Raw genomic sequence first — 25,362 nt, 5'->3', positions numbered from 1 at the left:
AATCAATTCTGCCTACTTCCTCCACCCACCTCAAATCTCCTCCATCATGCTGATGACTGCCCTGAAAACATGTTTCAGTGATGTTACTGGAATGTTATTGCACCGTGCCCAGCTAGCTGTGAAACACAGCCATGTCAGGGGAAAGTAGTGTTCTTGACAGTGCTCTTGAACCCAATTTATAATTCACAGCTCTGCGTTGTGAAATTGTTCTGGTATGCAACTTTACCAGTCAACAATAACCTTTCTGTATGATTTATAGTCCCAGTAGACATGGACATTTTCCTTTCTAAGACCTAGCAGATCCTCCCTGTTCCCTTCCTCAGGATTTGAACTTTGTCAAATTGTGCATTTATTGCAGAGGAAGAGTGGGACCCGTACTCTGCTCATATCTGTCTGTTGGTCATTTTGATTATACTGTGCTTTATTTCTCACAGGTTTATTACTCATGCCTTCCTCTGGAGTGAGTGTAGTGTATATAGTGTTATTGTTCTGGACAATCCCAGAAAGAAACTCGTAGGTTATAGGTCTACCTGTCCTGTACTCGTAGGTTATAAAGTAGGCCTACCTGTCCTGTAATCGTAGGTTATACAGTAGGCCTACCTGTCCTGTACTCGTAGGTTATACAGTAGGCCTACCTGTCCTGTACTCGTAGGTTATACAGTAGGCCTACCTGTCCTGTACTCGTAGGTTATACAGTAGGCCTACCTGTCCTGTACTCGTAGGTTATACAGTAGGCCTACCTGTCCTGTACTCGTAGGTTATACAGTAGGCCTACCTGTCCTGTACTCGTAGGTTATACAGTAGGCCTACCTGTCCTGTAATCGTAGGTTATACAGTAGGGCTACCTGTCCTGTACTCGTAGGTTATACAGTAGGCCTACCTGTCCTGTACTCGTAGGTTATACAGTAGGCCTACCTGTCCTGTACTCGTAGGTTATACAGTAGGTCTACCTGTCCTGTACTCGTAGGTTATACAGTAGGTCTACCTGTCCTGTACTCGTAGGTTATACAGTAGGCCTACCTGTCCTGTACTCTTAGGTTATACAGTAGGCCTACCTGTCCTGTACTCGTAGGTTATACAGTAGGCCTACCTGTCCTGTACTCGTAGGTTATACAGTAGGCCTACCTGTCCTGTACTCGTAGGTTATAGGTCTGTTTGTTATTCTTGGCTGGTAGAGGAGCCAGTTCTGTGTATGTTGCTATCCCTCCTTGCACAATCTTTCAGAATATGAAAACAGGCATTTTGAGGAGGCATTTTCCACTTGGCAATTGTTCATTTGTCTTGAAATGCCTTCCAACCCCCATGGAAAGCCAGAACTTGTGCTTTACTCTGGTTGTGAACTCAGTCATATTTAATAAGACTGAATTTTAGATTTTAGAACAAATTCCATAATGAACAGTGACTCGTGGCCCCTGACTGTGGCTTATGCACTGAAGGAAGCTGCGTTACACTAAATGAGTCATTTTCCTCACTTAACTGCATAATTATGGTGGTTTTAATTTTCTCTCTACCTGCCATTGGAGAGTTGTCGTGCTCCACAGCAACGCTTGAATGCAGAATTATGGACAGGTTTGTCAAGGGTCTCTACATTAACTACCGAAATGGAATTGGGAGGAAGCACACGTCGTTGCCTAAAATCGAACTATTTTACATAGGCAGTATTAACTGTTTTGAACATTTCCGCCCAAAAACAGGTCCATTTTTCTGAGGATGTAGACTTAGCGAAACAATTTCAGGTGGCTTGTTGAAATCAATTATGCATCGTAGATTAAATGCATATAGGCTATGTTAAACACTTAAAAGCTGATAGTAGTTGTACGTTTAGGCTCGTCTACTGTACTCTATGCACCTTCAAAAAAGAACACCATCTCATCATGCTGTTTATCTTTGCGAATGAGGTTAGCATATAAACATGTAGGCATCATCTCCCCCCTAAGAAGTGGTTGAGTTCGCAGAGAAAATGTGGGATCTTGATAGTGTCTTTTTAAGTAGTTTTCCAGCTGAAGACCTATTGGAGGCACAAATCATAAGGGTCAAGGGCTGCGTCCCAAATTACACCCTGTTCCCTATACACTGAGTGTACCACACACTAGGAACAGCTTTCCTCAGAACAGCCTCAGTTCGTTGGGGCATGGACTCTACAAGGTGTCGAAAGTGTTCCACAGGGATGCTGACCCATGTTGACTCCAATGCTTCCCACAGTTGTGTCAAGTTGGCTGGATATCCTTTGGGTGGTGGACCATTCTTGATATCAAATCAAATCAAATCAAATTTATTTATATAGCCCTTCATACATCAGCTGAAATCTCAAAGTGCTGTACAGAAACCCAGCCTAAAACCCCAAACAGCAAGCAATGCATGTGAAAGAAGCACGGTGGCTGGGAAAAACTCCCTAGGAAAAACTCCTGAGAAAGGCCAAAAACCTAGGAAGAAACCTAGAGAGGAACCAGGCTATGAGGGGTGGCCAGTCCTCTTCTGGCTGTGCCGGGTGGATATTATAACAGAACATGGTCAAGATGTTAAAATGTTCGTAAATGACCAGCATGGTCAAATAATAATAATCATAGTAATTGTCGAGGGTGCAACAAGCACGTCCGGTGAAACAGGTCAGGGTTCCGTAGCCGCAGGCAGAACAGTTAAAACTGGAGCAGCAGCATGGCCAGGTGGACTGGGGACAGCAAGGAGTCATCATGCCAGGTAGTCCTGAGGCATGGTCCTAGGGCTCAGGTCCTCCGAGAGAAAGAAAGAAAGAGAGAAGAGAGAATTAGAGAGAGCATATTTACATTCACACAGGACACCGGATAAGACAAGAGAATACTCCAGATGTAACAGACTGACCCTAGCCCCCCGACACATAAACTACTGCAGCATAAATACTTGATACACACATGAAACTGTTGAGCGTGGAATAACCCAGCAGCATTGCAGTTCTTGACACACTCAAACTGGTGTGCCTGGCACCTAATACCATACCCCATTCAAAGGCATTTCAATATTTTGTCTTGCCCGTTCACCCTCTGAATGGCACACACACACAATCCATGTCTCAAATGTCTCAAGGATGAACAAATCCTTCTTTAACTGGTCTCCTCCCCTTCATCTATACTGATTGAAGTGGATTTAACAAGTGACATCAATAAGGGATCATAGCTTTCACCTAGATTCACCTGGTCAGTCGGTCATGGAAAGAGCAGGTGTTCTTATTGTTTTGTGTACACAATGTATTGGGCACTGCTCAAAAGTAGTGTACTACATATGGAATTTGGGACGTTCCCATGGTACCAATGGTCTCTTGACACTCCCATATCTCCAGAACGGGAGTGTTCCACTCCTCATCCCTTCACTCCCTAACAGTCTTCAAGCATGACGCAGGGGAGATTGGCTGTGGCCCCGCTATGAAGGGAATGCTCTCAGGTGGATTTAAGAGAGATTTTCATAATCCATAATATATTACTGTAGCTTTACATGGAGGATCTAATGTTTCACTTAATCCGAATCACTTCATCTTCATGCTTCTAGATTCCTGCACGCATCTCTGTATGTGCATGTACTGGAGCTGGTATACTGTAACTGGTACAGTTAGTATTATGGCGACTCCATAGGGAAATTAGATTTTATTTTTGGCTAACATTGTTAGATGCAAACAGGCTTGTTAGTCTCAAACTATATTATAATTGATTCCCTGTTAATGACAAGAATTTGGATTAGGTTTGGGGAGCTAGGCTACATGGTAATACACTAAGCCGATCTCTATCGGCAGTCTTATGAAACTGCAATAAAGGCTTGTTGACAGTGAGTGTAATAGATAGGTGGGAAATAGCACGCACAATACCATCCCCCTTATCATAGCATGTATTCATCCATATGAGATTTTCTTTCAGTATGTTTTGTGTTCTTTTGTATTCATTGATATGTAGACCTTAGTCTAGCAGTCTGCCAGTGATGGGTTACATAGACTGAAGTAGAGGCAGAACAGGACGGCTGAAAATACGGTTGACAACTTCCCATTTATTTACAACTATGGACCGTTCTTAATGTGGTTCTGTCAAAATGGTGAGTCAATTTCCAAGTAAATTGTCAGGGGGAAGGTAAGCTATTTATATTAACATTCATTAGATTGGAATGAAATGTAGTGTAAATGTTAGTCTCACACAACCACACCATTGGCATACATATACATTCTCACACATACAGACAACCTACGTCCAGGCCACGTAGCTTGTACCACACCTACGTCTATGTGTTTGTCATCTTTCCCTCTGTCTTTGCATGTGTTGTAGATCATCGACCAGGATATCAACCCCTATGTGGACCAATGGGAGGCAGAGGGGATATTTCCTGCCCACAAAGTCTTCAAGCTCTTGGGAAATGCTGGCTTTCTGGGTGTCAACAAGCCAGTTGGTATGAACTTCTTCAGTGTCTCTTCCTCTGTGAAATTAAATTGTCTCGAAAATCACCCGGTTAATTACTTTTTCTGAGATCTTTTTTTGCCTGATTCTGATTAATATGTGGGAAATTATGCTTAACATATTTCACTGTCTCCCCACTATAAAACTGTGTCAGTTGAAAGCACTTCCCTTTAAAGAGGGCAGCTAATTTCAGATAAAGATGGTTTAATGAATCTAGTGTTTTCATGAACAATCACCTGAATCAGAGTGAGACAAGGAGCAGCTTGAAAATAAGAAAATGGTGTAGGCTCATCAAAGGGTCTCGAAAGATAAAGCAGCAGCAGCAAGCTTTAATGAGTTCCTCATAGATTCCTGAGTGCCCAATGTGGTAAACTAGGCACTGATCTTCATCAAAACTCAACAGAAGAGCCTCTCAAGTGCTAGCGTGAGAAAATTAAGTAGAGAAATGTTGTTGCATACCAGACTCAAGATGATAAAGGCCTAAGATTACTTGTCATTTTCATAAGAAAAGTTAAGGAGTGCTTAGCATGTCATTCTGGCTTTGGCCCACTCCACTGAATATGTGGACATGAGTAGCGGCCATATTGTGGTGAGTGTAGATATTTGCCCACTCTGAATGTGTGGAGTTACATTCCACAAAAGCTGTCAGTCCTATCTCCATTTCAGATGCTTTTCTCTACCACCTGCAGCATCACTGAGGGGGGAAAAAAGATACTTTTTAGAACGACTTTGATTGTTATATTTGAATCATATATAACACGTTTCAGAATTTAAAGTGGTGATTCATTCCTAAGTCTAATTTTGTCAAGATGTTTTCAGACCTCAAAAGTGGTCGAGATGGGTCCAAGTCCCACTACATACCAATCTAGATCCAAATACAGCATATCAACCCAGACTAGAAAATACAACTCATCTCGACATTAGTCCCCCTAGATGTCAAAACATATAACAAACTTTGATTTTGAAGTGAACTACTACAGAAAACAATGCAGTGGGTGTTGTTGGTCGTGGTGGGCCCTATGGGGAAATTGGCTCATAAATCTAGCTAGGTCAGAGAAGAGTGGGGCGAGCAGCTTTACAAAGTGCTAACTACAGAGCCCTTCAGCATTAACAGGCTGGATTAGAGAGAAGGGGGACAAGGAAGTCCCAGACACATCAGATTACCAGATGGTATATTAGATGACCTCTTTATGGTTTATCCTACACTGTCAGAGAGAACTACCGCTGAGACGAGACACATATTGCTATTAGCCTATATTGCTATTAGCCTATATTGCTTATAGCCTACAGTGCATTCGGAAAGTATTCAGACCCCTTCCCTTTTTCCACATTTTGTTACATTACAGCCTTATTCTAAAATGGATTAAATAAAAAAACTCCTAATTAATCTACACACCCCATAATGACAAAGTGAAAAAAAAAAAAACTTTTTTAAAAAATGTTTGCAAATCTCTCTATATATTTTTTACAGAAATACCTTATTTACATAACTATTCAGACCCTTTGCTATGAGACTCGAAATTGAGCTCAGGTGCATCCTGTTTCCATTGATCATCCATTAGATGTTTCTACAACTTGGAGTCCACCTGTGGTAAATTCAATTAGTTGAACATGATTTGGACAGGCACACACCTGTCTATATAAGGTCCCACAGTTGACAGTGCATGTCAAAGCAAAAACCATGCCATGAGGTCGAAGGAATTCTCCGTCGAGCTCCAAGAAAGGATTGTGTCGAGGCAAAGATCTGGGGAAGGTTACCAAAAAATGTCTGCGGCATTGAAGGTCCCCAAGAACACAGTGGCCTCCATCACTCTTAAATGGAAGAAGTTTGGAACCACCAAGACTCTTCCTAGAGCTGGCTGCCGGGCCAAACTGAGCAATCGGGGGAGAAGGGCCTTGGTCAGGGAGGTGATCAAAAACCTGATGGTCACTCTGACAGAGCTCCAGAGTTCCTCTGTGGAGATGGGAGAACCTTCCAGAAGGACAACCATCTCTACAGCATTCCACCAATCAGGTGGAAGCCACTCCTCAGTAAAAGGCACATGACAGCTGCTTGGAGTATACCAAAAGGCACCTAAAGGATCCTGAGAAACAAGATTCTTTGGTCTGATGAAACCAAGATTGAACTCTTTGGCCTGAATGCCAAGTGTGACATCTGAATGAAACCTGGCACCATCCCTACGGTGAAGCATGCTGGTGGCAGCATCATGTTGTGGGGATGATTTTCAGCGGCAGGGACTGGGAGACTAGTCAGGATCGAGGGAAAGATGAACAGAGCAAAGTACAGAGAAGATCCTTGATGAAAACCTGCTCCAAAGCATTCAGGACCTTAGACACCTTCCAACAGGACAACAACCCTAAGCACACAGCCAAGACAACGCAAGAGTGGCTTCGAGACAATGTCCTTGAGTGGCCCAGCCAGAGCCCAGGCTTGAATACGATCTAAGATCTCTGTAAAGACCTGAAAATATCTGTGCTGCGACGCTCCCCATCCAACCTGACAGAGCTTGAGAGGATCTTCAGAGAAGAATGGGGGAAACTTGTCATACCCAAGAAGACTCGAGGCTGTAATCGTTGCCAAAGGTGCGTCAGCAAAGTTTTATTTTTTTATTTCACCTTTATTTAACCAGGTAGGCAAGTTGAGAACAAGTTGTCATTTACAATTGCGACCTGGCCAAGATAAAGCAAGCAGTTTGACACATACAACAACACAGAGTTACACATGGAGTAAAACAAACATACAGTCAATAATATAGTAGAAAAATAAGTCTATATACAAAGTGAGCAAATGAGGTGAGATAATGGAGGTAAAGGCAAAAAAGGCCATGGTGGCAAAGTAAGTACAATCTAGCAAGTAAAACACTGGAATGGTAGTTTTGCAGTGTAATAAAGTGCAAAGTAGAAATAGAAATAATGGGGTGCAAAGGAGCTAAATAAATACAGTAGGGGAAGAGGTAGTTGTTTGGGCTAAATTATAGATGGGCTATGTACAGGTGCAGTGATCTGTGAGCTGCTCTGACAGCTGGTGCTTAAAGCTAGTGAGGGAGATAAGTGTTTCCAGTTTTTTTGTAGTTCGTTCCAGTCATTGGCAGCAGAGAACTGGAAGGAGAGGCGGCCGAAGGAGGAATTGGCTTTGGGGGTGACCAGAGAGATATACCTGCTGGAGCGCGTGCTACAGGTGGGTGCTGCTATGGTGACCAGCGAGCTGAGATAAAGGGGAACTTTATCTAGCAGGGTCTTGTACTGAGTAATGGGTCTGAATACTTCAGTTTTCATTTTTTGTTTTTATTATTGTGCAGAAAATTCTACAAACCTGTTTTTGCTTTGTCGTTATGGGGTATTGTGTGTAGAATCTATTTTAAAATAAGGCTGTAACTTAACAAAATGTGGAAAAAGTCAAGAGGTCTGAATACTTTCTGAATGCACTGTATATTGCTGATAGCCTATATTGCTGAAAGGCCTACTTGTGTTATTATTGTATATACACAAGAGTTGAAGATACACTTTTTGGAACTTTATCTAGACTTGATCAGAACAGACATTACAGGAAATTAGAATCTCTCTCTCTCACACTAGCTTACATACCCATGTAAAGAACGTCACGCTGCTTGCTTAGCGAGTACCACTTCCCCATACCAGGTTTGAACCCATGACCTCTGCCTTGCTTGCACAGATGACCCCCCTCCTGAAGCATCTTGCCAATCGCCACCATGCAAAAAGCTAGTAATTCGGTGGCGCAACTGGCGACACTTCAGGTTGAGGAGTAGGTTTCACACATCCCCATGTGTTACACCCACATCCAAGAGGGCCACCTGTCAATCACAAGCCTTGTGGGCATGTCCCAGAACATCGATTTCCCTTCTTGCAATACAGAGGGCAAGATATATTTCTGTGGTTTGGCATGTCATTGTGGATTCACACTGTCATTGTTTATAAAGGATTTCAAAACACTGTAGCTGAGTGGTTCGTTAGTTGTATCTATGTTTTTGTCCTCTAAATACCAAATTGTGAAATGGTCTGCTGAAATAAGCCTCCAAACAATTGTTGGATATGCATTGCCTAATCAATATAATTGAATCATTTCCAATTTAGTTAGTAGTATCTTCTGTGTTTTTCTGAATTACTATACAATAGAGATCAGGGCCCGTAACCACAAAGCATCTCAGAAAAGGTCCTAGGAATCCTGTTAAAACCTGTTTTTAAGAAGAAGAAAAAACTCCCAGCTCGGAGTAGGTTTTAGGATGATGTTAAGACACTACACAGACAAACTCTGAGCTAGGAGTAAAATGAACTCATAAAAGTGTATGTCTGAGGTACCGCAAAGGAAAGATGGGGATGACATTGTTGACATTGGTTATTCCCCATAATTTGAAACAATCGCAGTGAGGCATCACCAGCTGTGAACTCTACAGCAAGCGTCAGACAACCACGGTGAATGTGACTGTACATCAAATGTTGCAATGGTAAAACCTTTTATATAATTTTCGCATAACACGATCACTTTGCCTTTCTTGAAGGGATACTTCGGGATTTTAGCAATGATGCCCATTATCTACTTCCCCAGATTCAGATGAACTCGTGGATGCAATTTTTGTCACTGTGTCCAGTATAAAGGAAGTTAGAGGTAGTTTCACGAGCCAATGCTAACTAGCGTTCATGCAAAAGTCTATGGGTATCTGCTAGCATGCTATACCCATAGACTTCCAGTCATTATGCTAACACTTGCATTGGCTCGCGAAACTACCTCTATCAACTTTCACACTAGACACAGTTCATTTGACTCTCGTCACTGCAGTACCTGGTTCGAATCCAGGCTGCATCACATCTGGCCGTGATTGGAAGTCCCATAGGGTGGCGCACAATTGGCCCAGCGTCGTCCGGGTTTGGCCGGGGTAGGCCGTCATTGTAAATAAGAATTTGTTCTTAAAAATAAAGGTTAAATAAATAAAAATAAAATAAATAGTTAAGCCCTAGATGCCCAATTTATGGTATTTTAACATTTTAACAATGTGATAGATATTGTGCTCCAAACTTGAAATAACATTCTGTAATCAAATTATACTATTTATTTATTAGCCTAGTAGTTATGTGTGCTCTTTATTGTCTGGTCAGCTGGGTGTTCAACCAGTCTTTGCTGGGAACAGTAGTTGCTACCGTAGGCGCACACCAGGTGCTTTCCATGTTCCCCCTGGTGAGTCAGTACTGCCAGCAGCTCCCAACACCGAACCCCTGGCGGCGGTTAACTAACCTGGGAAACTCAATATCTGAGTTTGGATCTGTGAACCCTTGGTGGAGGATATGCCATCAGAAGGTCTCCTCAGACCATCCACTGCATCCAGAATTATCTCCAGCCATCTTGACAGTGTCTTGCCACTGGATACAGGTGACCCTGGACGAGAGCATGAGGTTAAAGCTGCACAACTCTCCCTCACTTCAAAGCGCAAGTCATGAAGCCATCACCCAAAGTCCTGTGGCTTTCTGCGATTGACGAAGCTGTAGCCATGGACTCGCACACAGGCGGCTCAGGATATTGGGTCGCTTTTCACTGACCTGAAGCACCAGTGGAACTCAGCAGCAGTCTGAGCAGTACTATTCAGGTTCACACTGCTCACCTTCCCAGCATTAGGAAGGGGCTATAAGAGGTGTCCTAAACATTGTCTGCTTCACTTTACCCTGGCCTGCTAACCGCAGCTGGAAGGGATCCCACCTCAGCAGTCGAACAAAGAAAATAAAAGTGACCACTTAATATTGGTGCTTGGAATGTCCGAACACTAATGGACACTGCAGGACCAAACAGACCTGAGAGACGCACGCTCTTGTTGGCAGAGAACGTGCCAAATACAAAATTGACATTGCCACCCTAAGTGAGACCCGGCTAGCTGACACGGGACAGGTTGCAGAAGTTGGAGCCAGTTACACCTTCTGAAGCACCATTTACAGGCAAAAAGCAGGTCACCATCATAAACAATCTTCCAACCGCAAAAAAACAACATGGATGCAAGGTCCAAACACTGGCACTTGATTGACATTGTCAGGAGGAGAGACAGACATAATGTCAAGGGTGAAAAAGGCCATGTGCAATGCAGAATGCTGGATAGATCACCGACTCTTCTCCGAGCTCAACATCCGGATCAGACGTCAACATGGCAAAAAATCATCAAAGCGACTCAACATCTCTCGGTGAAAGAGGAGAACATCCGGCAGTAATTTGTTGAAGCCCTAGATCACCGTTTAGAGTCCTTAAATCTGAAGATGCTGAGGCAGATTGGACAGCTCTCAGAAATCTGCATTCTACAGAGCTCAAAACAGTCCAGTTCAAGCTTAGAGCAATGCAGGATGCTTTGCTCAGTCAGAAAGCAGAGGAGATTCAGTCGTATGCTGCCCGCAACAACACAATACTACGATTCACTCAAGTCAGTCTATGGCCCACAACCCTCATGAACCTCAACTTTTCTGATTGCGGATGGAACTACATTGCTCAGAGAGAAAGACAAAATCCTTTCCAGATGGGCTGAACAATTCAACTCAGCCCTCAATAAATGAAGAAGCAATCAACAGGCTGCCGCAAGTTGAAATTAACTTGTCTCTTGCAGACCTACCCACCCTGGAGGAAACGAAAAAAGTATCAGTCTCCTCTCATCAGGAAAAGCTCCAGGAGCTGACACCATACCAGCTGAAACCTACAAGGTGGGAGGGCCTCGTTTGGTTGAGAAGCTAACCGACCTCTTCCAGTCATTGTGGAGACAAGAAGCTGTCCCTCAGCAGATAAGGGCTAACCACCTCTACAAGAGGAAAGGCAATCACCAAGCCTGTTACAATCACAGAGGTATATCCTTGCTGTCAATTGCTGGAAAAATCTTAGTGCAGGAGGATTCTAGCTGCCTAAAAGAACACCTAGACCAAGACCTGCTGCCCGAGAGCCAGTGTGGCTTCAGACAGAACTGTGGAACAACTGACATGATGTTTACAGCTCGCCAAACTCTGACCTGTACCTCACTTTTTTCAACCTGACAAAGGCTTCTGACACCATAAGGTGCGACGGCCTCTGGAAGGTCATGGCAAAGTTTGAATGCCTAGAAAAATGTATCACAATGGTGCATCAGTTCCATGATGGCTAGTGTGCAAGATCACCAAGAGTACTCTGTGCAGTTTCCAGTCATAAACGGAGTGAAGCAAGGCAGTGTTCTAGCACCAACCTTGTTTAGCATGATGTTCTCCACCATGCTGCAAGATGCCTTCCCAAATGACCACACTGGGATCCGTTTCATCTACAGCTTTGATGGGGGGCTTTTCAGCCTGAGGAGGATACATTACATAACAAAGGTGGAGGAGGTGACTGTCCGCAACCTCGTTTGCAGATGACTGCGCATTAGCTGTTGGCTTGCTTGCTGACCTGTAGATCTTTATCGACAACTTTTCATCTGCCTGTGACAACTTCGGCCTCACAATCAGTACAAAGAAAACTGAAGTGTAAGTACCATTCTGCCCCCAGTAATCCTTACGTGGACCAAACCATCTCTGTGAAAGGTCAGAAACTGTCAGCTGTGGACAAATTCACTTACCTTGGTAGCACAATGTCCCGTGCGAGTTCACATAGACGAAGAAACAAACATCAGTATCACCAAGGCTAGTACAGCCTTTGGCCGTCTGCGAGATTCGGTGTGGGATAGAAAAGGCATCAAACTGGCTACAAAACTGAAGGTTTACCAGGCAGTCAGATTACCAGCCCTTACTTATTGCTGCAAAACCTGGACAGTCTACCGATGCCATGCCAGGAAACTAAATAACTTTCACCTGAACTGTTTCAGGATGCACCTGAGGATCAAGCAGCAGGACAGAATCCCAGACACTGAAGTCCTCAGCCGTGCCGACATGATGAGTATTCCCACATTGCTTCTGAAAGCTCAGCTCAGATGGGTGGGCCATGTGACCAGGATGCCTGCTACACATCTTTATAAGCAGATCTTGTTCATAGAGCTGAAGAAAGGGAAGTGAGCACAATGTGAGCCAAAGAAACGATTTATAGACACCCTGAAGGCATCCCTTGAGCTTTAACATTGATCTAAAGTCATGAGAAATCATTTCTCAGGATCATCCCATCTGGCGGAATCGAATCCGGGATGGCGCTACAACCTCTGGAACAAGCAGGACCAAAAATGCAATGGTGAAGAGACAACAGCGAAAGACCAGTATTAGTAGAGCCGTCCCTCAGGAGACTTTTACCAAGATATCATGTCCAGTGTGCCAAAGCATGTTTCTGGGCTCAGATTGGCCTCATCAGCCATCTGCGCACTCACCGTACCCCACACTAATCCTAATGAATCGTGTTAGGGTCATCATCAACCTATGATGGACGAACAAGGAAGGAAGGAAGGAGTGGTTATAAGTATTGAGGCATATCATGTGAAACAGGCCTCGTGAATTAATTGTAAAAAGCGAAGAGATAATGTTCCATGTAGGTCTAGATTATTTATGGTTTAATCATATAGAAATATCAACACATTCTTTCAACTCTAAAGCAATTGCATGTGGCTCAGGAACCCCTGACTGGCTGCCTTTTTCTATGATCAAGGCACCTGCTGGTAACTATTAACTGGTTAGGACAGCTCACGAGGTCTCCTAAATATGTCGACTAGATGGGACTCTTATGACTAAAGAGGCTTGGATGCATAGCTTTTATTTTTACCAATAAGAGTAGGAGTATAATGTCTCTATTCTTATCACTTTTTCTACTCTGAGATGTTTTGTGGTCTATCCCCAATATAACGCTCGTCTATGCTGAAACGTTGACTAACATGTCAAGCTCTCAGAGTAGTTAGATTGATTGGAATGGGAGAGGATTACCCCGACCAGGAGGCTTAGGCCTGTACTGTTGGGATGGAGAAATACCAGATGGACTGGGAATGGTTTTCACAGAACAAATAGCCATTGAGGGATTTAAATGTCAAATAATCAAATGAAATACAATTTTATTCGTCACATGCTTCGTAAAAAAACAGGTGTAGACTAATAGTGAAATGCTTACAGGTCCTTCCCAACAATGCAGCGAGAAAGAAAATAGAGAATTAATAGAAAAGTAAAACACGTAATATACATAATGAGTTACGACAACTTGGCTATATACACAGGGTACCAGTACTCAGTCGATGTGCAAGGGTACGAGGTAATTGAGGTATATACTGTATGTACATATAACTAGGAATAAAGTGACAGATAATAAACAGTAACAGCAGCGTATGTGATGAGTGAAGAAGGTTAATGCAAAGAAGGTCAATGCAGATAGCCAAATAGCTACCCGGACTAACTATTAAACTAACTGTTAAGCAGTCTTATGGCTTGGGGGTAGAAGCTGTGCAGTTACCATACCAAGCGATGATGCAGCCAGTCAAGATGCTCTCAATGGTGCAGCTGTATAACCTTTTCAGCCTCCTGAGGGGGAAGAGACGTTGTGCCTTCTTCACGACTGTGTTAGTATGTGTGGACCATGATACATCCTTATCTTCAGATGACGAAAAAGACTTAGCTGTGAACAATGACGGACTTGTAGAGCGCAGGGGAGTTTTGGAAGTTTTGGAATGAGAGGTCTAGGGCTTAAAGGCAAAAAACTCGGGCCCTTTAGTGCCAAGCATGCAAGCTTAAACTTAAAAGCAGCTTCAACTTGTATTTCAAAGCTTTTAATTTCTTGGAACACCTCTCTCTTGGCGCTGTGGTACAGTACAAAACCTGGCAGATATCAACGTATGAAACATTCATATTTAGACTATTTATTTATCCATAGGTCACGACCAACCTACTCCAGTTTCTAGAAATGATATCTAAAGTTTGGAGGCACTGTACTGGAGCCAGCCTTCACATTAATAAAGCTTCAGAGCCAGATTGCTCTTCAGCTGATTATATCACTCCATTACCCACCATGAAACAGGAAAAAACTCTGCTGCTCACACACACACACACAAACTCTCCCCTTTTCTTCCATAAGCAAGAGAACCAGAACAGGAAAGTGTGCCCAGACAACAGGGAGCAGAACATGGGTGACCTCTACCTCCGTGTGTGTGTGTGTGTGTGTGTGTGTGTGTGTGTGTGTGTGTGTGTGTGTGTGTGTGTGTGTGTGTGTGTGTGTGTGTGAGTAATGTTATTCCACGCCCAGACAGGACAGTGGGATTCAGAGTTCAGTCTCTGACATTGGCCTGTCTCCGGCCCGATTTACGAGACTTGGCAACCCAGCCGGGTTTTCCACTGGTCAACATTTTTCTGATAGTTCTGTTATGATGGTCCAATGTTATGTTGCCCCTGACTTTCTCCCTTAGTGCCCTCCACTCTTCATCCTCAGTCATTACATTGACATTACGTTTGAATGATTTAGCAGACGCTCTTATCCAGAGAGACTCCTGTTGTAATAATATAATTATATTACACATACTGTACCAGTGACTCGTTATTCTTAAACTAAGGGATTATGAGTCAGTTACTTTTTTTGCGTTCCATTTTACTTACTGTAGAATTCTCATGAGGACGTGTCATTGAAATACATTGTAGTCCAGTGAGCCAATCGTGTCTATCGTAGTGGCAGTCGTCATTGATACACCCATGAGTGATTCATTGGCCTAGAGACTTCCCAGGTTCGCCTCCCTCTGGAGACACGGACAATTAAATGGTTCGTTCTCAGACAACTATTCCACTGATTTACAGTCTGTCTAATCTACATGCATGTTCAATACAGAAATCTATGAGGATGACTGTCTGTCTTAGAAACCCATCGATATCAATTTTTTTTTTAAATTGTCACGTGCCGAATACAACAGATGTAGACCTTACAGTGAAATGCTTACTTACGAGCCCCTAACTAACAATGCCGTTTTTAAAAATATGGATAAGAATAAGAAATAAAAGTAACAAGCAATTACAGAGCAGCAGTAAAATAGCAATTGCGAGACTATATACAGGGGGCTACCGGTACAGAGTCCATGTGCGGGGGCACTGGTTAGTTGAGGTAATATGTACATGTAGGTAGAGTTATTAAAGTTACTATGCATAGATGATAACAACAGAAAGTAGCAGTGGTGTAAAAGAGGGGGGACAATGCAAAAACTCTGGGTTGCCATTTGATTAGGTGTTCAGGAGTCTTATGGCTTGGGGGTAGAAGCTGTTTAGAACCCTCTTGGACCTAGACTTGGCGCTCCGGTACCGGTTGCCATGCAGTAGCAGAGAGAACAGTCCATGACTAGGGTGGCTGGAGTCTTTGACAATTTTTAGGGCCTTCCTCTGACACCTCCTGGTATAGAGGTCCTGAATGGCAGGAAGCTTGGCCCCAGTGATGTACTGGACCGTTTGCACTACCCTCTGTAGTGCCTTGAGGTCAGAGGCCGACAGTTGCCATACCAGGCAGTGATGCAACCAGTCAGGATGCTCTCGATGGTGCAGCTGTAGAACCTTTTGAGGATCTGAGAACCCATGCCAAATCTTTTCAGTCTCCTGATGGGGAATAGGTTTTGCCGTGCCCTCTTCACGACTGTCTTGGTGTGCTTGGACCATGTTAGTTTGTTGGTGATGTGGACTTGAAGGAACTTGAAGCTCTCAACCTGCTCCACTGCAGCCCCGTCGATGAGAATGGGGGCGAGCTCAGGACTCTTTTTCCTGTGGTCCACAATCATCTCCTCTGTCTTGATCATGTTGAGGGAGAGGTTGTTGTCCTGGCACCACACGGCCAGGTCTCTGACCTCCTCCCTATAGGCTGTCTTGTCTGTGATCAGGCCTACCACTGTTGTGTCATCGGCAAACTTAATGATGGTGTTGGAGTCATGCCTGGCCGTGCAATCATGAGTCAACAGGGAGTACAGGAGGGGACTGAGCACGCACCCCTGAGGGGGCCCCTGTGTTGAGGATCAGCGTGGCGGATGTGTTGTTACCTACCCTTACCACCTGGGGGGGGGGGGGCCGTCAGGAAGTTCAAGATCCAGTTGCAGAGGGAGGTGTTTAGTCCCAGGGTCCTTAGCTTATTGATGAGCTTTGATGGCACTAGGGTGTTGAACGCTGAGCTGTAGTCAATGAATAGCATTCTCACATAGTCGTTTAGGCAGGTTACCTTAGTGTTCTTGGGCAGAGGCACAATGGTGGTCTGCTTAAAACATGTTGGTATTACAGACTCGGACAGGGAGAGGTTGAAAATGTCAGTGAAGACACTTGCCAGTTGGTCAGCGCATGCTCGCAGTACATGTCCTGGTAATGCGTCTGGCCCTGCGGCCTTGTGACTGTTGACCTGTTTAAAGTTCTTACTCACATCGGCTGCGGAGAGCGTGATCACACAGTCTTCCAGAACAGCTGGTGCTCTCATGCATGTTTCAGTGTTATTTGCCTCAAAGCGAGCATAGAAGTAGTTTAGCTCGTCTGGTAGGCTTGTGTCACTGGGCAGCTCTCGGCTGTGCTTCCCTTTGCAGTCTGTAATAGTTTGCAAGCCCTGCCACATCTGACGAGCATCGGAGCCGGTGTAGTGCGATTTGATCTTAGTCCGGTATTGATGCTTTGCCTGTTTGATGGTTCGTCGGAGGGCATAGCGGGATTTCTTATAAGCTTCCGGGTTAGAGTCCCGCTCCTTGAAAGCGGCAGCTCTAGCCTTTAGCTCACTGGATGTTGCCTGTAGTCCATGGCTTCTGGTTGGGGTATGTACATACGGTCACTGGGGACAATGTCATCGATGCACTTATTGATTAAACCAATGACTAATGTGGTGTTCTCCTCAATGCCATCTGAGGAATCCCGGAACATATTCCAGTCTGTGCTAGCAAAACAGTCCTGTAGCTTAGCATCTGCTTCATTTTTATTGATCTAGTCACTGGTGCTTCATGCTTTAATTTTTGCTTGTGAGCAGGAATCAGGAGGATAGAATTATGGTCAGATTTGCCAAATGGAAGGCGAGGGAGAGCTTTTTATGCGTCTCTGTGTGTGGAGTAAAGGTGGTCCAGAGTTTTTATTCCTCTGGTAGCACATTTAACATGCTGATAGAAATTTGGTAAAACTGATTTAAGTTTCCCTGCATTAAAGTCCTCGGCTACTAGGAGCGGTGCCTCTGGGTGAGCGTTTTCTTGTTTGCTTATGGCGGAATACAGCTCATTCAATGCTGTCTTAGTGCCAGCCTCAGACTGTGGTGGTATGTAAACAGCTACGAAAAATACAGATGAAAACTCTCTAGGTAGGTAGTGTGGTCTATAGTTTATTATGAGATACTCTACCTCATGCGAGCAATAGCTTGAGACTTCCTTAGATATCATACACCAGCTGTTATTTACAAAAATACATAGTCCGACGCCCCTTGTCTTACCAGATGCCGCTGTTCTATCCTGCCAGTACAAAGTATAACCAGCCAGCTGTATGTTGATGGTGTCGTCGTTCAGCCACGTCTCCGTGAAGCATAAGATATTACAGTTTTGGATGTCCTGTTGGTAGTTTCATCTTCCGCGTAGGTCATCTATTTTTCTGAAGATTGCACGTTTGCTAGCAGAATGGAAGGAAGTGGGGGTTTATTCGATCGCCTACGAATTCTCAGAAGGCAGCCCGCCCTCCGGCCCCTTTTTCTCCGCCTCCTCTTCACGCAAATCACGGGAATCTGGGCCTATTCCCGAGAAAGCATTGTATTGTTCGCATCGGCCTCGTCAGACTCGTTAAAGGAATGAAAGTATTCTGCTAGACCATGGTGAGTAATCGCAGTCCTGATGTCCAGAAGTTATTTTCGGTCATAAGAGATGGTAGCGGCAACATTATGTGCAAAATAAGTAAAAAAACAAGTTACAAACAATGTAAATAAACAAACAATAATCACAAACGGTTGGGGGCACGTAAAACGTCTGCCTTCTCCGGCGCCACTCTCGAGCACTACTCTCATATTGTTAGGGCTCATTTTGCTATAGAGGGGCTTATAAATGGAGTTATGTAGAGCTTATGAAGTGCTTACAACTATTCCATTGAGATATATACAGTTGAAGTCAGAAGTTTACATACACCTTAGCCAAATACATTTAATCTCAGTTTTTCATAATTCCTGACATTTAATCCTAGTAAATATTCCCTGTTTTAGGTCAGTTAGGATCACCACTTTATTTGAAGAATATGAAATGTCAGAATAATAGTAGAGAGAATGATTTATTTCAGCTTTTATTTCTTTCATCACATTCCCAGTGGGTCAGAAGTTTACATACACTCAATTAGTATTTGGTAGCATTGCCTTTAAATTGTTTAACTCGGGTCAAATGTTTCAGGTAGCCTTCCACATGCTTCCTACAATAAGTTGGGTGAATTTTGGTCCATTCCTCCTGACAGACCTGGTGTAACTGAGTAAGGTTTGTAGGCCTCCTTTGCTCGCACACACTTTTTCAGTTCTACCCACACATTTTCTATAGGATTGAGGTCAAGGCTTTGTGATGGCCACGCCAATACCTTGACTTTGTTGTCCTTAAGCCATTTTGCCACAACTTTGGAAGTATGCTTGGGGTCATTGTCCATTTGGAAGATCCATTTGCAACCAAGCTTTAACTTCCTGACTGATGTCTTGAGATGTTGCTTCAATATATCCATATCATTTTCCTACCTCATGATGCCATCTATTTTGTGAAGTGCACCAGTCCCTCCTGCAGCAAAGCACCCCACAACATGATGCTGCCATCCCCGTGCTTCACGGTTGGGATGGTGTTCTTCGGCTTGCAAGCCTCCCCCTTTTTCCTCCAAACATAACGATGGCCATTATTGCCAAACAGTTCTATTTTTGTTTCATCAGACCAGAGGACATTTCTCGAAAAAGTACAATCTTTGTCCCCATGTGCAGTTGCAAACCGTAGTCTTGTTTTTTTATGGTGGTTTTGGAGCAGTGCTAAGCGGCCTTTCAGGTTATGTCGATATAGGACTCGTTTTACTGTGTATATATATACTTTTGTACCTGTTTTCTCCAGTATCTTCACAAGGTCTTCACAAGGTCCTTTGCTGTTGTTCTGGGATTGATTTGCACTTTTCGCACCAAAGTACGTTCATCTCTAGGAGACAGAACGCGTCTCCTTCCTGAGCGGTATGACGGCTGCGTGGTCCCATGGTGTTTATACTTGCGTACTATTGTTTGTACAGATGAACGTGGTACCTTCAGGCGTTTGGAAATTGCTCCCAAGTATGATCCAGTCTTGTGGAGGTCTACAATTTTATTTTCTGAGGTCTTGGCTGATGTCTTTTGATTTTCCCATGATGTCAAGCAAAGAGGCACTGAGTTTGAAGGTAGGCCTTGAAATACATCCACAGGTACACCACCAATTGACTCAAATTATGTCAATTAGCCTATCAGAAGCTTCTAAACCATGACATCATTTTCTGCAATTTTCCAAGCTGTTTAAAGGCACAGTCAACTTAGTGTATGTAAACTTCTGACCCACTGGAATTGTCATACAATGTGAATCATAAGTGAAATAATCTGTCTGTAAACAAATGTTGGAAAAATTACTTGTGTCATGAACAAAGTAGATATCTTAAACGACTTGCCAAAACTATAGTTTGTTAACAAGAAATTTGTGGAGTGGTTGAAAAACGAGTTTTAATGACTCCAACCTAAGTGTATGTAAACTTCCGACTTCAACTGTGTATGTATGTGTATATGTGTGTGTGTGTGTGTGTGTATATATGTATGTATGTATGTATGTATGTGTGTATATATATATATATATATATATATATATATATATATATATATATATATATATATATATATATATATATATATATATATATATATATATATATCCTTGCCTGTGCAACATTTCCTCATCTCCCACCCCTTCTTATGCGAATATCCCCGATGCTTCTCCCTCTTTTCCCCCTGCCCTGCCACAAAGAGTCCGAGGTGCTAAAGGAGCTCCTTAAACTTGACCCCAAAAAAACCTTCTGGGTCAGATGGTTTATACCCTTTCTTCTTTAAGGTTGCTGCCCCGATCATCACCAAGCCTATCTCCAACTTTTTTACCCTGTCTCTCCTTTCTGGGAGGTTTCCATTGCTTGGAAGGCAGCCACTGTTCGTCCTTTATTTAAAGGGGGAGATCAAGCTGATCCTAACTGTTATAGGTCTATTTCTATTTTGCCCTGTTAATCAAAAGTGTTGGAAACACTTGTCAATAATCAACTGACTGGCTTTCTTGATGTGTATAATATTCTTTCGGGTACGCAATCTGGGTTCCGCTCAGTTTATTGATGTCTGATTTGCTAAAAAAAAGCTTTCTTAGTGTCCAGCAAGCTTTCTCTACCCTTAACCTTGTTCTGAACACCTCCAAAACAAAGATCATGTGGTTTGGTAGGAAGAATGCCCCTCCCCACCGGTGTTATTATTACCTCTGAGGGTTTGGAGCTTGAGGTAGTCACCTCATACAAGTACTTGGGAGTATGACTAGATGGTACACTGTCCTTCTCTCAGCACATATCAAAGCTGCAGACTAAAGTTAAATCTAGACTTGGTTTCCTCTATCGTAAACGGTCCTCTTTCACCCCAGCTGCCAAACTAAACGTGATTCAGATGACCATCCTACCCATGCTAGATTACGGAGATGTAATTTATAGATCGGCAGGTAAGGGTGCTCTTGGGCGGCTAGATGTTCTTTACCAATCGGCCATCAGATTTGCCACCAATGCTCATTACAGGACACATCACTGCACTCTATACTCCTCTGTAAACTGGTCATCTCTGTATACCCGTCGCAAGACCCACTGGTTGATGCTTATTTATAAAACCCTCTTAGGCCTCACTCCCCCCTATCTGAGATATCTACTGCAGCCCTCATCCTCCACATACAACACCCGTTCTGCCAGTCACATTCTGTTTAAAGGTCCCCAAAGCACGCACATCCCTGGGTCGCTCCTCTTTTCAGTTCGTTGCAGCTAGCGACTGGAACGAGCTGCAACAAACACTCAAACTGGACAGTTTTATCTCAGTCTCTTTATTCAAAGACTCATGTGTTTCTACCATGTTGTTGTCATGTTGTGTTCCTACCATGCTGTGTTGTCATGTGTTGCTGCCTTGCTATGTTGTTGTCTTAGGTCTCTCTTTATGTAGTGTTGTTGTCTCTCTTGTCGTGATGTGTGTGTTGTCCTATATTTATTGTGGCAGACCAGAGGGTTGGGTCATAACGTTTACACAGATCATACACGGACAGAGTAGGATTAGCTCAGTTTCAAAGGTGTTTATTAACCTAATAGTTCAAAAGAAAAGCATAGGTCTCCCCCATGAGACCCTCTCCGGGATACCGTCTTCTGGGCTCCGGGTCTTGCTGTATCCTGTGGAGAGCAAAAACTGAACTCTCTCCGGTTACGTCTGGAACCATCCCCAGGAGTCCTTTCTTCCCCAGTCTCTCTCCTGTGTGCTACCCTTCTGTCAGCTTTATGGGACTCGTACAGCTGGTGAGCAATCAGCCCTTGATTACTCACCAGCCCCAATTAGTCCTGGCCGGAGAGCTGACCTGCTGTACGCCACATTATATTATATTTATTTTAAATATTTAATCCCCCGTCCCCACAGGAGGCCTATTGGTAGGCCGTCATTGTAAATAAGAATTTGTTCTTAACTGACCTGCCTAGTTAAAGGTTAAATAAATAAAATTATAATTAAGGACCCTGCGACTTAACACCTTCCTCTGCAACTGGATCTTTGTCTTCCTGACGGGCCGCCCCCAGGTGGTAAGAGTAGGCAACAACACATCTGCAAGCTGATCGTCAACACGGGGGCCCCTCAGGGGTGCGTGCTTAGTTTCCTCCTGTACTCCCTGTTCACCCACGACCGCGTGGCCAAGCACGACTCCAACACCATCATTAAGTGTGCTGACGACACAACTGGTAGGCCTGATCACCGACAACGGTGAGACAGCCTATAGGGAGGAGGTCAGAGACACTGCCAGGACAACAACCTCTCCCTCAATGTGAGCAAGACAAAGGAGCTGATCGTGGACTATAGGAAAAGGAGGGCCGAACAGGCCCCCATTAACATCGACAGGGCTGTAGTGGAGCGGGTCGAGAGTTTCAAGTTCCTTGGTGTCCACATCACCATCAAACTATCATGGTCCAAACACACCAAGACAGTCATGAAGAGGGCATGACGACACCTTTTCCCCTTCAGGAGACTGAAAAGATTTGGCATGGCTCCCCAGATCCTCAAAAAGTTCTACAGCTGCACCATCGAGATCATCCTGACTGGTTGCATCACCACCTGGTATGGCAACTGCTCGGCATCTGACCGTAAGGCGCTACAGAGGGTAGTGCGTTCGGCCCAGTACATCACTGGGGCCAAGCTTCCTGCCATCCAGGACCTATATACTAGGCGTTATCAGAGGAAGGCCCTAAAAATTGTCTTAGACTCCAGTCACCCAGTACCGCATGGCAAGCGATACTGGAGCGCCAAATCTAGGTCCAAGAGGTTCCTTAACAGCTTCTACCACCAAGCCATTAGACTGCTGAACAATTCATCAAATGGCCATCCCATTGTTTTTACACTGCTGCTACTCGCTGTTTATTATCTATTCATAGTCACTTTACAAATTGCCTCGACTAATCTGTACCCCCGCACATTGACACGGTACCGGTACCCCCTGTATATAGCCTCGATATTGTTATGTAATTTTCTTGTTACTTTTTGTTTTTATTTTTTTACTTTAGTTTTTTAGTAAATATTTTCTTAACTCTATTTCTTGAACTGCATTGATGGTTAAGGGCTTGTAAGTAAGCATTTCACGGTAAGGTCTACTACACCTGTTGTATTCGGCACATGTGACTAATGCAATTTGATTTGATGTAGATCTTATGGAGACCTTATGAAGAGCTTAGGAAGGCTTCATTAAGCCCTTAATGTTTTGTTTTAGGTGGGTCATTGTTGTGCTATAGTGGGACCCCGTCCTGCAAAAACATACATGTAAGGGATATCTTTGTCTGGCAGTGATTCTGTTTGCTTTCCTTCGCTCCACTATCGCGCTGGGCTGTTTTGCTAAAACTCAGTCGCACCTCTGTCTATAAGGTCCACAGGGTTCCAGGCCTGTCACACATTTATCTCCACACAGCTGTGCCTGTTTCCTCTAGTTTTTGGCCCCGATGTTCAGTGTTTTCCTTATTCTGCCACAGTTTTCCCCCTGGCTGCAATATTCTGAGAGCCATTTGGCAGGTGACTCTGACCCTTCTGGCTGGAGTTGAGAGAATAGAACTATCTGGTGTCAATGTTCTTGTTGTTATTCATCCTTGTCATCATTAGTGTCTGTCATTTTATCCCGTGTCTGATGTTTAGTCACGCTTTGTGGTGTTCATAACTAACATGATAAAATCAGAAAAAAGGATTTGGACTGTTATCTTCCTATTGAATTACTGTCTGGTTCCATTCGGCAGATTTGAGCTAGTTGATTAATGTAAATTGTCCAATTTGACATTCAAGTGAGAAGTAAAGAAATCATTTCTAATGTATTCTATTTTCTGTGTCACCTTAGAGCTGCTTTTGTAGTGTCACTGAGCACAAACTCACAGAAATACTTTCCAAGCCTTGATTATTAGGTTGCTGGGCAACCAGGCTACTAGGATATCTAAAGTTATGCTAAATCCTATATAATCGATTAGGTAGTACAATAAAGTTACTTTAAGATGATTTGGACATGAAGCGCGGTAAATGCAGGAGATATTGACATGCGTTGGATTTGTGCCACAAAAGCTAAAAAGTTAGCATTTGGAGACAGTGGCTAGGTAAACTAAAAGCATGGATTGCTGTCTTACCATGTCCATAGACTGCTTACAGGGTAAGGAAACCAATATGTCATGTTTTAATGTGGATCACTATCCCTTTAAGAGGGTGTTTGTTTAAGTTTCAAGTTTTAAAGTCACATGCACAAGTACAGTGAATTGCCTTTCTTGCAAACTCAAAACCCAACAATGCAATAATCAATAACAATGTAATACTAGAAAAAAACACGAGAAATAAGAATAGGAAATATTAAATACGCAATTAAGTAAGCATACTATATAAAGGAAATATTTAAAAAGTCCAGTGCAGGGATACTGGAGTGATGGAGGTAGATATGTATAAGGGTAAGGGGATTACGCAACAGGATATAAGATAAACAGAGTAGCAGCAGCTTGTATGTGAGTGGGTGTGTAGAGTCAGTATAAATGTATGTGCATATTATGTGTGAGTGAGCAAATTATGGAGTCAGTGTTTGTGTGTGTGTTGGAGTGACAGTGTGTGTGAGTGTGTAGGGCCAGGTTAACTCAGTGTAGCTATTTTGTTAGCTATTTATCAGTTGTATTGCTTGGGGATAGAAGCTGTTCAAGAGGCTGTTGATGTCAGACTTGATTCACCGGTACCTCTTGCCATGCAGCAGCAGAGAAAATCTATGGCTTGGGTGGTTGGAGTCTTTGATGATTTTCCAGGCCTTCTTTTCACACCGCCTGATATAGATGTCCTGGGTGGCAGGGAGCTCGGCCCTAGTGATTTACTGAACTGTCCCCACAACCCTGTGTAGCACAATGCCATCAAGGGCAGTGCTATTGTCATACTAAGCAGTGATGCAGCCAGTCAATATGCTCTTAATGGTACGACTGTAGAACCTTTTGCCAAACTTTTTCAACCTTCTGAGGGGGAAGAGGCACTGTCGCGCCTTCTTCCCGACTGTGCGTGTGTGTTTGGACCATTTTAAGTCTAGTGATTTGGACACCGAGGAACATGAAGCTGTCTACCTGCTCCGCTACCGCCCTGTGGATGGGGACGTGCTCGACCCCCTTTTCCTGTAGTCCACAATCAGCTCCTTGGTCTTGCTGACGTTGAGGGAGAGGTTGTTGCTCTGGCACCACATTGCCAGGTCACTGACCTCCCTGTATGCTGACTCAGGCCTATCACTTCGTGTCGTCAGAGAACTTGATAATGGTGTTGGAGTCGTGCATAGCCACACAGTTGTGGGTGAACAGGGAGTACAGG

At 43.7% G+C, this 25,362-nt stretch overlaps 1 protein-coding gene across 1 annotated transcript in view; it reads left to right on the top strand.

The window, feature by feature from the left end:
* Positions 1-25,362, top strand: part of zgc:85777 (acyl-CoA/acyl-ACP dehydrogenase) — a 49,655-nt gene that overhangs the window by 9,733 nt on the left and 14,560 nt on the right. The window contains exon 2 of the mRNA XM_029732620.1: positions 4,281-4,401. Coding sequence (XP_029588480.1) covers positions 4,281-4,401 — 121 coding nt within the window. The remainder of the gene's footprint in view (positions 1-4,280; positions 4,402-25,362) is intronic.

This window comes from Salmo trutta, chromosome 34 (assembly GCF_901001165.1).
Source record: "Salmo trutta chromosome 34, fSalTru1.1, whole genome shotgun sequence".
NCBI classification, from domain to species: domain Eukaryota; kingdom Metazoa; phylum Chordata; class Actinopteri; order Salmoniformes; family Salmonidae; genus Salmo; species Salmo trutta.
This window is presented reverse-complemented; position numbering and strand designations above follow the sequence as displayed.